This window comes from Scardinius erythrophthalmus (genome assembly GCF_964197995.2).
Source record: "Scardinius erythrophthalmus genome assembly, chromosome: 4".
Classification (NCBI taxonomy): domain Eukaryota; kingdom Metazoa; phylum Chordata; class Actinopteri; order Cypriniformes; family Leuciscidae; genus Scardinius; species Scardinius erythrophthalmus.
In genome coordinates, this window is record NC_138224.1 from 50,531,494 (window position 1) to 50,545,664 (window position 14,171).

The window sequence follows — 14,171 nt, forward strand, 5'->3', positions numbered from 1 at the left end:
CTAGAAGATCTGCTTCTAAACTGTTTAACACACTTTTGAAAAAAGATGTGGGAAGCGTCTCAAGAGCACAGGTTGATGTTTTAAGGTGCTGTACGGTTTCTTCCAAAATTTTGAGCACGCAGGCTCTTCATCAGACAAATTGACTACAGATGTGCAACCCTTTATATCTCCAGGTGATCACATGTCCAAACATCATATTACTAATCAATACAACAATACAAAACGAAGAAAGAAAAACAAATATATATATATATTTACACACACATAAAAATATCTAAGAAACTATGCAAAATACAACAGTATCATTATTAATATGCACTTCAAAGAACACTTTTCTTGATACCTGCAAATATACATCAAAATAACTAAATTAAAGTAATCACTCCAAAACCTTTGATGTATTATGTACAAACGAAAAAAAAAAAAAAAAATACACACACACACACATCTATATGACAATTCAAAGAAATGGACGAATATCAAAATCTTCATTAAGTCCTCGAGGGGACAACGTGTCCAATGTGAAAATCCAAAAAGCCTCACGCTGTAAAAGCAATTTATCAATGTCACCTCCACGACGTGGATACTTAACTACCTCGATGCCTATGTATTGAAGAGTAGAAACTGAATGTCTAAAAGCTGCAAAATGCTGTGCGACTGGACTTTTTGGATCATGGTGTCTAATTGCACATCGATGTTCAGAAATGCGATTCTTCAAAGGTCTACTAGTCTTACCAATGTAACATAAGCCACAAGGGCAACGCAGCATATAAATAACGTTGGCCGTCTTACATGAAATGGTGCCTTGAATTTTAAAAGTTTTAGCCGTATGAGGATGTGTAAAAGTAGATGTCTTGTATGTAAAATTGCACTGTTGACAGTTCCCACATCTATAATTACCATGAGGTATTTTATTCAGGAAGTGAGGAGCCGGTTTTAAATCCGCTCTAACTAAAATGTTTCGAAGGTTAGGTGTTTTTTTATACACTAAACGAGGTGGTTTTTCGAAGCATTTTTTAAGATTGGGATCACTCTCTACAATATGCCAATGTTTAGATAAAACATTATTAACATCTTTGGTAACAGGCGAATATTGCATATAACAATTAACACGACAATCCGTTTTTTTATGTTTTTTAACTAGACTCTCTTTTTGTGACACATCTTTAAAACGACTCGCTGCAGACTGAATCCACTCTTCTTTATACGATCGATGTCTGAATCTCTCTGATAAAATATGTGACTGCTGTTGGAAATCATCATCACTACTACAGATACGGCGAATCCGACTAAATTGAGAAATAGGTAACGAACGTTTTAATGACACCGGATGATAGGATTGTCCGTGCAAGATAGTGTTACGATCAGTAGGTTTTCGGTACAAAGTGGTCTCAATGCCCGATGTGGTATGAAGAACAAGCACATCCAAAAAATTCATTTTCTCTTTATGGAAATCAATGGTAAATGTTAACGCAATGCATTTATTATTTACCAAATTGTGAAACTCTAATAGCTCCGCTTCAGTGCCACTCCACAATAGAAAAACATCGTCAATGTATCTTTTCCATAAAAGAATGTGCTTTAAAAAATCGTTAACCGGATTAAACACAAATTGATGTTCAAACATGCCACAAAACAAAGATGCAAAACTTGGGGCCATCTTAGATCCCATACTGACCCCCGAAATCTGCAAATAATACTCAGACCCAAACAAGAAATAATTATGTGAAAGTACCAATTTTGCCAAATCACTCAAACATACAGTACTAGGAGTTTGACAAAGCCGTTGATTCAGAAAAAATTCAATTGCCTCTAGCCCACCCTGAAACGGAACATTGGTATACAACGATTCAACATCCATAGTGACTAGAAGGACAGGACAATCCGGTAATTTCACATTGTTGACAAGTTCAATAAAATGCATCATGTCTCTAATATAAGATGGTAAAGACATCACCAAAGGTTGTAAATGAAAATCAACGAAAGCTGAAATTTTTTCTGTAAGTGACCCAATTGCTGCCACTATAGGTCTCTCAGAGGGAATATCACTATAAGGTTTATGAATTTTGGGCAGTGTATATAACACCGGTGTAATCGGATGTTCGACACACATATATTCATATTCAGCTTTCGTCAACAGACCTGAATCTACAAACAATTTGAAAGTGTTATGTACAGATGTTTTAAAATTAATCACAGGATTAGTACTCAATTTTTTATAAAAGGTTGAATTAGACAATTGTCTCTGAATTTCAACTTCATAGTCTCTTCGATTCAAAATCACCACTGCACCACCTTTGTCAGCACTTTGAATAACTATAGATGAATCTCGTTTCAATAATGCCAATTCAGACAGTTGTGCTTCTGATAAATTGTGTGCAAGTTTATATTGTCTTTTGGATTTTAATATAGAAGTTACATCGCTTTCTACTAGCCTACAATAAGTGTCCAAAGAGGCATTCCTACCCTTAAAGATGTTGCACATCTGTAGTCAATTTGTCTGATGAAGAGCCTGCGTGCTCGAAACGTTACATACGCTATGCGATAATTGTCTTAAAAATAAATATTTTTGATAATTTTGGAGCTTAGGTGTTGCCGACTTTATACTTTATCTTTTCACTTGTTGTTTTTTAGTCGAGCACCCTTTTTGAGACTGATGTGCGTGCTTTTGCTTCATTTTTCTTCTTCCAAAATTTTGCCATCAATTTCTTTAAAATCAGACATAGTAACTACTTTCTCAGGTGGTCTGATCTGTCTGATCCCAGCGCAACTCAAGGATGTGCTGATCACCTTTCTGATATTATTGATTTTCTCAGAGAAGAAAGAAGCAAACTTACTGCACTTGTTGTCTGAGAGCATTTCACTGGGAATCTGGCTTGGAGGGTTTGTCAGTCTCTCTACAGTGGCAAAAAGAGTGCGTGTGTTGTTTAAATTGCTGTTTATAATATTTGAGAAGAAAGTCTGTCTAGCTTTGCCTAGTTCCATATTGAAAGCATGAAGGCTGTCTTTGTAGATGTTATAATGGACTACAAGTTTTGTCTTCCGCCACATGCGCTCTGCTTTTCTGCATTGTCTTTTCATATTTTGCACTGCTGTTGAGTTTCTCCAAGGTGCTTTTTGTCTGCCACTCTTCTTCCTGACTTTCACAGGAGCAATATCATCAATCACACCTTTAACTTTTGAGTTAAAAGAATCAAGGAGAAAATCAACAGAGTCTGCAGATATGCTTGGTGTTAAAGATATAGCCTTCATAAATAGGAAAATAGGACACCAGTTGTCTCATTTAAGCATCTCTTCTTGACAGACACAGATCTCGCTTCAGTGGCAGGAGAGATCAATATATCAAAGAAAATACAGAAATGATCAGACAGTGCTACATCCTTAATAACAATCGATGAAATGTTTAGACCCTTACTGATAAGTAAATCTAGATTGTGTCCACGATTGTGTGTGGGTCCATGTACATGCTGAGTCAGATCAAAAGTTTTTAAAACAGTTTTGATTTCTTTTGCCATATTGTTTTCTGCATTATCTATGTGAATGTTAAAATCTCCAGCAATGGCAAAACAGTCAAACTCTGAGGTAATTGTTGATAACTGTTCTGTAAAGTCCTCAGCGAAGGCTGGAGAGTATTTTGGAGGCCTGTAAATAATGTCAAGTCAAGTCATCTTCATTTATATAGCGCTTGTAACAATGTAGATTGTTTCAAAGCAGCTTTACAGAGATAAACGTATGATTTAAGGTAACAGAGAATGTTTTGGCTTTATAGCGGTTCTTTAATAAAATTATTTTACAGCTAAAATTAGTTTTGATTAATTCGCTTCCGTCGCAACGATCATATGTTATTAAAATCAGGGGCCGCCAAGACGACACCATTCTCTCTACACAAACTTTAAACGCGATCCTGTGAGAAACGCTGATGGAGTTCACATGCGCATTAAGAATTGGTTCTATAGTTATGTGCGTTTGAATACGTGTGCAGGTTTGTAATTCCCTACAAACCAAGCCTAAACAAATTACTGGAGTTTCCTTATAGTTTTGATTCAGAATTTTATTTTATTTTATAAATTCGGGGTAGATACGCAAATTGAGTTTTCCCGACGACGCTTTATCTGTAGAGTGGGAAAGGGATCCTCCATAGGGAGAGACTAGTTGGCACTTCAGCACTGCGTTGTCATTGGGTCCAGGCGAAGGTCCTTCGTCAGATCTGGATACGGCCTGGATCGGGCAGGCTGCGGGAAAACCTCGGGATGAACAAAGACACTAAAATTAGCGTAGTTGCCATTCTTCTCATGATGTAACGAGTACATCAGGATTTATGGGAAGTGTTCCCGGTTCCAGCTGACCTAATCTATGTAGCCTAACATTGAATTATAGAAGTCTATAATGTATTATGTGAAAGCTAGGTCAAAGAGATGTGTCTTTAATCTAGCTTTGAACTGACAAGAGTGTGTCTGCTTCCCGGACAATGTTAGGAAGATTGTTCCAAAGTTTTGGTGCTTAATAGGAAAAGGATCTACCGCCAGCAGTCGATTTTGATATTCTAGGTATTATCAACTGGCCGGAATTTTGAGATCGCAATAGACATGAAGGACTATAATGCGTTAAGAGCTCGCTCAAGTACTGCGGAGCTAAACCATTTAGTGCTTTGTAAGTAATCAGCAATATTTAAAAATTGATGCGATGTTTAATAGGGAGCCAGTGCAGTTTTGACAGAACTGGGCTAATATGGTCATACTTCCTGGTTCTGGTAAGAACTCGAGCTGCTGCGTTTTGGACCAGCTGTTTGTTTATTAAGCGTGCAGGGCAACCACCCAGTAGAGCATTACAATAATCTAGCCTTGATGTCATGAAAGCATGAACTAATTGTTTCCGCATTTGTCAATGAGAGCATATGACGTAATTTAGATATATTTTTAAGATGGAAAAATGCGGTTTTACAGATACTAGACACGTGAAAGATTGGTATCAAAGAGCACACCCAGGTTCCTAACCGACGACGAAGACTTAACATAGCAGCCATCAAGTGTTAGACAGTATTCTAGGTTATTACGTGAGGAAGTTTTTTGTCCAATAATTAGAATATCTGTTTTCTAATTATTGTTAAGTAATTAATGATAAGTAAAATGCGTGGAGCACCTTTTAACACAATACACAGATATTCGAAAGAAGGGTAATTCCCAAATGATATTTGCTTACATTGATAGATATCTTTAAAAAGAGCAGCTAGACCCCCAACTCTCTTAACAGCTCTGCAGACACTCATAAAAGTAAAGTTAGGAGGGGATGTTTCATTGAGGATTGTTGCACTGCAGCTGTCTTCTAGCCAGGTTTCATTTAGAAGCATAAAATCTAGGTTGTTTGTGGTTAAGTCGTTAACTAGAAGTGATTTATTTTTAAGTAAACAAATGTTTAAAAGTGCTAACTTAACAGTCTTACTTTTTGTCCCCACATCAATCTTACTTTGACATGTAATAGGCACCAGATTAGTTGGGTTTGCTGTACAGCTATTGAAGGCCTTAAACTTTCTTTCTTGTGATAGAACAGCAATAGAGAAAGATAAAGGCACACTGGGTTCCCGCTTGTTCTGTAAACATTTGAGAAAGTTACTGTTATCAGAGTGGGGACCCGACACATATCACTGAGAGCTGGTATCAGTTGTTTTTGGTTCACCTCGAGCAGATGGAGGAGGGTGTGGGCCCTGGCGTTGTGGCAGAGGCCGAAGAGCTCTCACAAGAGGGTGAGGGCGAGCTGGGCCCGCAGGCTTTGGTGCGGGTGGTAATGGTGCCTGTCGTTTTTTGGTTGGTATCTGGGGGCTTGCAGCAAAAGAGTGGGATAGTTTGGTTCCAGCATACACCAGTTCTTCCATTTTCTGTGAGAAGCACAGTAGTGGCGATGCTGGGGAGAGAGAAAAGGTGTCTGGTGAAAGGGGCTGTTGCTCTGGTGTTATAGGAGGCTGTGATATGCTGTCCTGGCTTCCCTGGCTGTTTTCCAGGAAGTTGTCCTTGGGTGCTGAATCTTGAAGCAGTTCTAATGTGTCTGTCTGTGGTGAGCTCTGTGGGCAGGGTTCAGCTGAGATTGAGTCCGTGAGCAGAGGTTGTTGTGGCGGAGTGGTGTTATCATTGTCCTTGTATGATATGTCAACCGCATGTCCATTTTGCTGCTGAAGTGAAGTCCTGTGATCATTCATACTGTGTCCAGGTGTGTGTGTGCCGTTCAGATTAAGTGGATTGGCACACATCGCAGAAGGATGATTGAGGGAGAAGTAGAAATTGTCCTTTAACACTCTTGAACCAAGTTTGTTTGGGTGATGGCCATCCCGATGAAAAAGTCTCTCTCTCTCTCTCTCTCTCTCTCTGACTCCAGAAAAGATTGAAATTGTCAATGAAGTTTACTCCTTTTATATTGCAGGTTTTTTGCAGCCATGTATTTAGCCCAAGCAACCGTGAAAACCTGTTTGTTCCTCTTGCTGGGAGTGGTCCACTGATGAATGTTTGAACTTTCAGTCTTTTAAGTGTTTCAAAAAGTTCATTGAAATCCTTCTTAAGGAGTTCTGACTGCTCTTTGTGAATATCATTCTTCCCCACATGAATGATGAGTCGATTTGCAGTCTTATGTTTCATCAGAATGTTCTGAAGTTCCCTGTTTATATCAGAAGTTGTTGCTTGTGGAAGGCAGCACATAGTTGTATCCCTGCCGCTAATGTTTCTGATTATGGAGTCCCCCACTATCGGAGTCCTGGGCTCGGCTGCGCTCTGAGCTGAGTGCCGCTGTCTGCTCGACCTTGAGCGCCAGTTAGCATCAGTGTTAGCTACTGGCCCATTCAGTCTGTTTTCGATCACATTCATCACATTTGGGGATTCCTCATTTACATTCATTAGTACTTCAAATCTGTTCTCAAGATGTATAGGCGGTGGTAGGAGACCAGTGTTTGCAATCCTTGTCAGAGCTGTATCTGGGGTAGAGGATGCGACTGCGGCAATATGTGAGGCTCGTGACAATCTGATGTCTCGAGTGCCTTTGGGTCTCGCTCCCTGTTTGTGCCATCGATTTGTAAGTCGATCGGCTTGTTTCTCTACCTGTCGAGGAGCACTAGTTTCATGGGACTCACCGGTATGCTGAGGGTGTCCATGACGAAGCTCTGTTGTGTGCTCCGTCTGGTTTGGTGGTCCCGTAAGTAACTTTGTTTCAAGAACTGCAATCCTTTGTAAAAGTCCGTGGCAGTTAGTGCAGCAAGTAGATTCTTGAACCTGAAGAGGCATTTTCTCTCTTATCCTTATGAGTGTAGGCAGTTGTGTTTTCCTTTCCCGGAATGTAACTGGTCGGGTAAAAGAATTCTGCGTTTTTGTAGTAATCAAAACTTTGTTGTCTGAGCACTGTGCTGTTTGTTGAAGTTAAAATTAGGTGATAAAAGGAACTAAAATATAAAAATATAGGAGATAAAATGTAAAAGCGATAGAGCAAAGCGCGGAGCAGTAAGCAAGAGCGTCCGAACAGTAGCTGAGCAGGAAGCTGAGTAAGAAAACAGTATATGCACCAACTGGCTGTTAAGGGTGATTTTTAAGTATGACATTTTTTATTTATTTTTTGTAAGCCATGAAATGACTTGAGACTCGACTCGGACTTCAGCTTAAAGACTTGCGAACATCTCTGGTTTAGATAATTCACATTTAGATAACTTACTATATTTACCCCCATTTTAAAGTTCATCTAATAGTGAATTATAAACTGAAGAAATTAACGGAGCAAATCTAAGTATAACTCTTATAGCCCTTGTATTTTGTCACCAATTACCTACTTTTTGAAATACCACCACGTGGTCAACAGCCTGAGAAATAATGATCTTGTGGGTTTTCTTTCTTCCTGAAGCCTGGGGTGACAAGAGATGCAGAAGTAGAAGGAAGGATGATATGTCACTGTCCCATTCTGAAAAACACAAAACATATGTTAAATGTCTACACTACAATAACTAAGTTAAGCAGATTTTAACTGCAAAGCCATTGCAAGTTAGTTCTCTACAACTCTACCTGGGAAATCCTGTTCCTCCCTTTTCTCTTTGGCAGATGACAGTAATCTTTTTAGCAGTGGAGTGGAAGTCAAGGTTTCTGCTAGCCTGATAACCTTTGCTTTGAATACAGTTGGCCACCTTTCAAAAAGTCTGGAAGCAGTTTCAGACCCAAAGAGGAGCATGAAGTCCCGAAGAATCTGAAGCAGTTTGCAGAAAACATGTAAAGAAATTACCATAAAATATTACATTTCTTAACAAGCTAAATGTGTTTTCAACAAAGCAGACTATTTGACAATTCTCAGAAACTAGTGTGACCTAGACTTCGTGTCTGTCAAATTGTCGACCAAATTGACTACGCCCACCCCCACGTTCTGGGATGGGGGACCCCAACAACGATCTTTCTGCACAGGCAGTTTAAATAAATAATCTAGAATCCAGAGTACAAAAAAGTTGTTTTACTTTATTAAATGACAAGTACCGTTCTTCTCTTATGGCTGAAATGACTTGGTTGGTAACAATGTTATTCATAACACAATGTTTAAAGAAAAATAAACAAACCACAACAATTCAACTTTATGGATTTAAAGTAGACTTAACCAAAATAATTTCCAAAAGAAATGAAAACAATGCTCCAAACAAATCAGAATCAAATTAAAGGAATACAATTAAGGAAATAAATCATTAATCTAAAATTCAGATTAATTAAACAGACACTTCATAATTTGGATCAAAAGATAAAGAAAAGACAATGATAAGAATGAATGACACTCAAAATAACACAAATCAACCTGAAATCATAAAATGGGAAATACACCACACGGGAGGAACAAATCAAACCCCAAAAAAATCAAAACCAATCAAACCATAAAATGTAAAACACACAACCCAACAAGACCTCCCATACAGTGATATACCACTAAATAAGACAGGCAGACCTCGCAAAGAATGAATACCACAAAAATCAAAATATAACAAATAAACAAAAAATAAAGCAACCAAATCCCAAAGTTCGGTGGGGAAAAAAACAATGGCCACTTGCCAAGAAAGGTTTTGACCTGTAATCGAAACCATTTAATTTTTATTACACATACAACATTCTACATTTAAAAACAAACATAAAAATACTCACGTTGCGGATACGCTAAGGCTCACTTAATGGATGATTAAGATGCATACTCTCAATGAAAGGCAGAAGTGTTGCAACGCAGTTGTAACTCGGCCAACTAATAATGCTCCTAAAAATACACATTTTAATATTTTAACAATTTAAAATAAAACAAACAAGCTTGATCGTTCACTCGTGGCTGAAGCCAAGCGCAAAATGGCACGCGCACTATGTTCTCACATCAGTCATTGGTGCAGGAGAAATCCTAGAACACATTTACTATAGTGAACGCAACTTTTACTAACATACCGGTATATCTCCTTTAAAATCGACTACTATTAAAACTTGTTTACTCATTCTAAATTGTCGGGCACAGTAGGTCAAACGGTTCTTTCAACGCGCCAGCAGAGGAAGAAACACAAACTCGTGCATCGAGCGTAGAACGAGAGCAAACGCTGTTTCCTTAACGCCAGCGAGACTTTAAACACAGCCTGCCCATTACGTCATCTGCCCACTTAAAGGCGCAACATACTCATTCCGGTTACACTAGCATTTCAATTTGGTCAAAAAAAGGATACCAATCCTTTAGTATCCAGGAATCGAGGAAAAACTGAGAGAATGGTGGTGGATCTCTCTGGATCATGGATAAGGTGCTGTCTGTATTCAAACGTGGCCCTCATCTTCTGCATGATGACCTCACGGTCATTTGTATGATTCATCAAGGAGATAGCCTCTAAACTTTGGTGATTGTCTAGCCGATCTTCAAGGTGACACAGCTGTCTGTCAAGCAAAGGGCCTCCCTTTTCCTCTGTTTTTGGATCATCCTTATTTGCAGAAGGTTTTGTCCCCCCTTGTACTGTTTTGAGGCGCCATGACAAGAACCCAGTGTTTTTTTGGCCATCATAAAAATGTTCCTGATGAAAAAATTGTAACCCTCCATCGAAAATGACAACTTCTTAGAAAGACATTTCTAAATGATCACAAAAATACTGAATGTTCTGATCTCACATAATGACTTACATATCCAGTCCTCCCTTGGGGATCTCTGAGTGAGGGAAACAAGGTGATAATTCCCAAACCATACTTCTGTTTGGTAAGTCGATGTGGGACTCTCCTGAAAAATGGAAACACTCAATGTTACTTTACATTGATGAGAATTGTTTAAAAATATATAATTAAACTACTCTTATTTTCAGAACAATCAACAGCTTATTACTTAATAAATTTTGTAGCACCCAACTAATATAGTTCACAATTTATATACTATAATAATCACTAACAAATTAAATAACCCAAGACTATTACATTTTGATAATTACCCTTCTGTCTCAATCATGTGTGCAACCAAGATGTTCACCATCAGTTTTCTCATGTCATCGCTAATTGTCCCTGTATCTTCATACTCCTTCAGCACATTTGCTCCACCTGGTCTTTTCTGTAGAATTTCTTTTATCAACGATACAAAGAGGAACATTAACCAATTATGTAAGGGATGAAATACATCCAGCCAGTTGTTATAGCAGAATAAACTCCTACAGGCTGATCAGGACATGAAGCGGAGGGTTCTTGCATTAGCCTGAAGGGGTTTATTCTGGGATAACAACCAGCTGGATGTACATTATTCCGCTTATTACACGGTTTCTTGACACATAAGTTAATAATTAGACATGAAATATTGATTAGAGATATATTGATTTGAGATTAAACTTTTAAAGTCCCTGTGAGCCGGAAGTTGCAACCAACTTTACTTCATTTTTTTGAAACAGAAGTGAAACAGAAAATTTAAAATATGACGGGGTTTTACTTTAGCTCACCTGCCCTCCATCTCTCAATTACCACAAAAAAATAAATAAATAAATAAATCTGGGTATTTATTTGCACAGATTAATAGGCATGTGCCGGTATAAAATTTTCGTGCTGCGATTAATTGATTGAGCTTTTATCACGGTATACGGTATTATCACGATATTTTAATTGCACAAGAGAAATGGATAGGTTAGGTTAGGTTAGGTTAGGTTAGGTTACTTTATTGGTACCCGTAGGTAAACTTGTTTTACAGTCTAAGAGACAGGACATCCATAAAACTTGGATTGGGGGGGATGTAAAAAAACCAACTTGCATCACAATAGGTGGAATTGTGATTGTCAAAACATTTGGTAACTTAACATAATTGTATTAAGTTTAGTGACAACATGTTACAATGTTTACATGGTACAATGACTGGTAGGCTACTGTTTGTATTATTGCTTAACACAATTTTCACGATTTTAATTCAATTCTTGGGATTTGATTTCAATGTTGATTCAATATTGACTCATTTGGATAAATATTAGGTAGGCTACAGTAGATAGCCTACATGTTAAATCTCACATAATGCTGTAAACATACAGAGAGCCCTATCAGCTGGTATTATTAAAGATTGAACAGACAAAATATTTTTGAGATGTCATCATTTGAAATTATTCTGTACACTCAAAAATAGTTTGTTCAATGAACTAAATTAAATTAAGAAAAACTTTTCCACACAATTAGTTTAGGTCTGTACAACAATACTAAAACAAGTTCATTTAAACAAATAATGTTTTATTGAACCAACCAAATAGATTTAAGTCCTGATCTAGATAATAACTAGCAAATGCTAAAGACACTTATGTTTATTGTAATTGTGTGTAACATGCGGGATGAGGAAGTAAGAAGAGACTCGTCTCAGTGCTGGCATGAGTGCAGTTTTTGCTCATTGAGTGAAGCGACACACGTGATGTTTGTGATGTCGGCCTCCCACAGCCTGAACACAAACACTGACATAACTGAAACTCTTTTACATGTCAAACATAACTGAACATTAAACACTAACAGGCATAACAAATTATAGCACTTAATATCAACATTTACTCTCCTGATCAAGACCTATGCAAAGCATGCTGGGAACTAAAAATCCACTGTCCAGTTTAAGTTAATTCAACACTTGTTATTCAGAAAGTTCAAATGGATTAAGTAAACTTCAGTTTTACGTATTCAAGTGGATTTTACTAAACAAAATTAGGTAAAGACAAAATGTTCAGTAATTGTGTGGTTTTAACTCTTTGTAATTGTTTAACAAGCACCAAAAATAATGTTTCGATGTACATTAAAAGATCAGATTCATAATTCCTGATGTGTGTTTTCTCTCCATCAGATTTCCATCAGCTCACTCTGGATCTGAACACAGCACATAAACTCCTCCATCTGTCTGAGGGGAAAAGAGTGATTGCTAACATTAACACAGAGCAGTCGTATCCTGATCATCCAGACAGATTTGATGTGTGTCGTCAGGTGTTGTGTAGTGAGAGTGTGTGGGGACGCTGTTACTGGGAGATTGAGTGGAGTGGTGATTATGTGTGTATATCAGTGTCATATAAGAGCATCAGCAGGAAGGGAAATGGTAAAGAGTGTCGGTTTGGATCTAATGATCAGTCCTGGAGTTTGATCTGCTCTTACTCCAGATACTCATTCAAACACAATAACATAGAGACTAAACTCCCTGTAGAGTTCATCAGCAGGAGAGTAGGAGTGTATGTGGATGACAGTGCAGGAACTCTGTCCTTCTACAGCGTCTCTGACACAATGAGCCTCATACACACAGTCCAGACCACATTCACTGACACACTCTATCCTGGGTTTATGGTTTATTCTAGATCATCAGTGAAACTTGTTGATGAATCAGAATAGACTTTAGAGAGATTCTACACATAATACTTTGAGTTTCATAATAAATCAGTGACTGTCACACGCTGGCTTGACTAGATAATCCAAGATAAGAGGCTTGATGCAGAAAGACGATGAACACTTATATTTAATAAACATTAGGGTTAAACCCCAGCAGGAAACGTTAAAACAAAGACAATTAACATATAATGACTGAGTGTTTAAATACACAAAATAACAAGGGACTAAATTAAGGACAGGTGATGGTGAGAAGTTGTCATAGTTACAAACAAGGGTTGCTATGGAAATGGAAACACAGGAACCAGGAACTAAACCACAGGAACTGAAAACCAGGCACAACAAGACAAAAGGAATTCAAAATAAGAGTCCATGAAGACCGAGACATACAGGTAATCGTGACAGTAGCAGTAAGATGTTATAGAGTCTCTTACTTTCTCTTCATTACATTAATTGTTTAGCTAAATTGAAGAAGATATATATATAATATATATATACACATCATTGTTAAATAAAGATATTTGAGATAAAAAATGAGTGCAGCCTATTGGTTGTGAGCACACTGTAACCTGGAAGAAACAAGGAAGCTGACTGGCCATTAAAACTGCACATGGCACATAGAACCAGGTGTGTGTGATTACTAGCAGGCAGAGAGATCTTTGTTAGCAGTGGATGTGCTTCTCCTACCCATGTTGGTGGTTTTAGTGTTTATACAACCAAAGGAGAAAGATTGCTAATCGGCATTGTGACAATTGAGTTTGGAGTAAACCACATGCTGAGTTTGTTAAAAGACTGCTGGGAAAAGCCACAATGTGTTCATCAACTTGGAGATGCTACTGGTAGGACAAAGACTCATTGTGTATGTTTGGAAGGTGTTTGTTGATGCTAGCGGTTTTAACCTCTAACATGCTATGTAAACTGCAAATATTTTAACAATGTTGTTTGTACTTTAAATATCCTTGAATGTACATTTATCTCAATACTGTGTGTAGTGACTCATATTTTTATATGTTTTCTGTATAGGTTATTAAGCTAACCATCTGAAATATCCATTGAAAACAAGTACAATAAGATCAAGTCATTGCTGAGAGATTTTCAATAAATTGCTTCGATGATGAAGAATCAGATGTTTTGAGTTATTCCATGCACCTTCTCAATATGGCAAAAGAAATCAACTGTTTTAAAAACTTTTGATCTGACTCAGCATGTACATGGACCCACACACAATCGTGGACACACTCTAGATTTACTTATCAGTAAGGGTCTAAACATTTCATCGATTGTTATTAAGGATGTAGCACTGTCTGATCATTTCTGTATTTTCTTCGATATATTGATCTCTCCTGCCACTGAAGC

The 14,171-nt window shown here is 37.7% G+C and overlaps 1 protein-coding gene across 1 annotated transcript in view; it reads left to right on the plus strand.

The window, feature by feature from the left end:
- LOC308689940 (E3 ubiquitin/ISG15 ligase TRIM25-like) overlaps positions 1-13,926 on the plus strand; it is a 56,867-nt gene extending 42,941 nt beyond the window's left edge. The window contains exon 6 of the mRNA XM_081364065.1: positions 12,289-13,926. Coding sequence (XP_081220191.1) covers positions 12,289-12,821 — 533 coding nt within the window. The 3' untranslated portion in view covers positions 12,822-13,926. The remainder of the gene's footprint in view (positions 1-12,288) is intronic.
- The last annotated feature ends 245 nt before the right edge of the window (positions 13,927-14,171 follow it).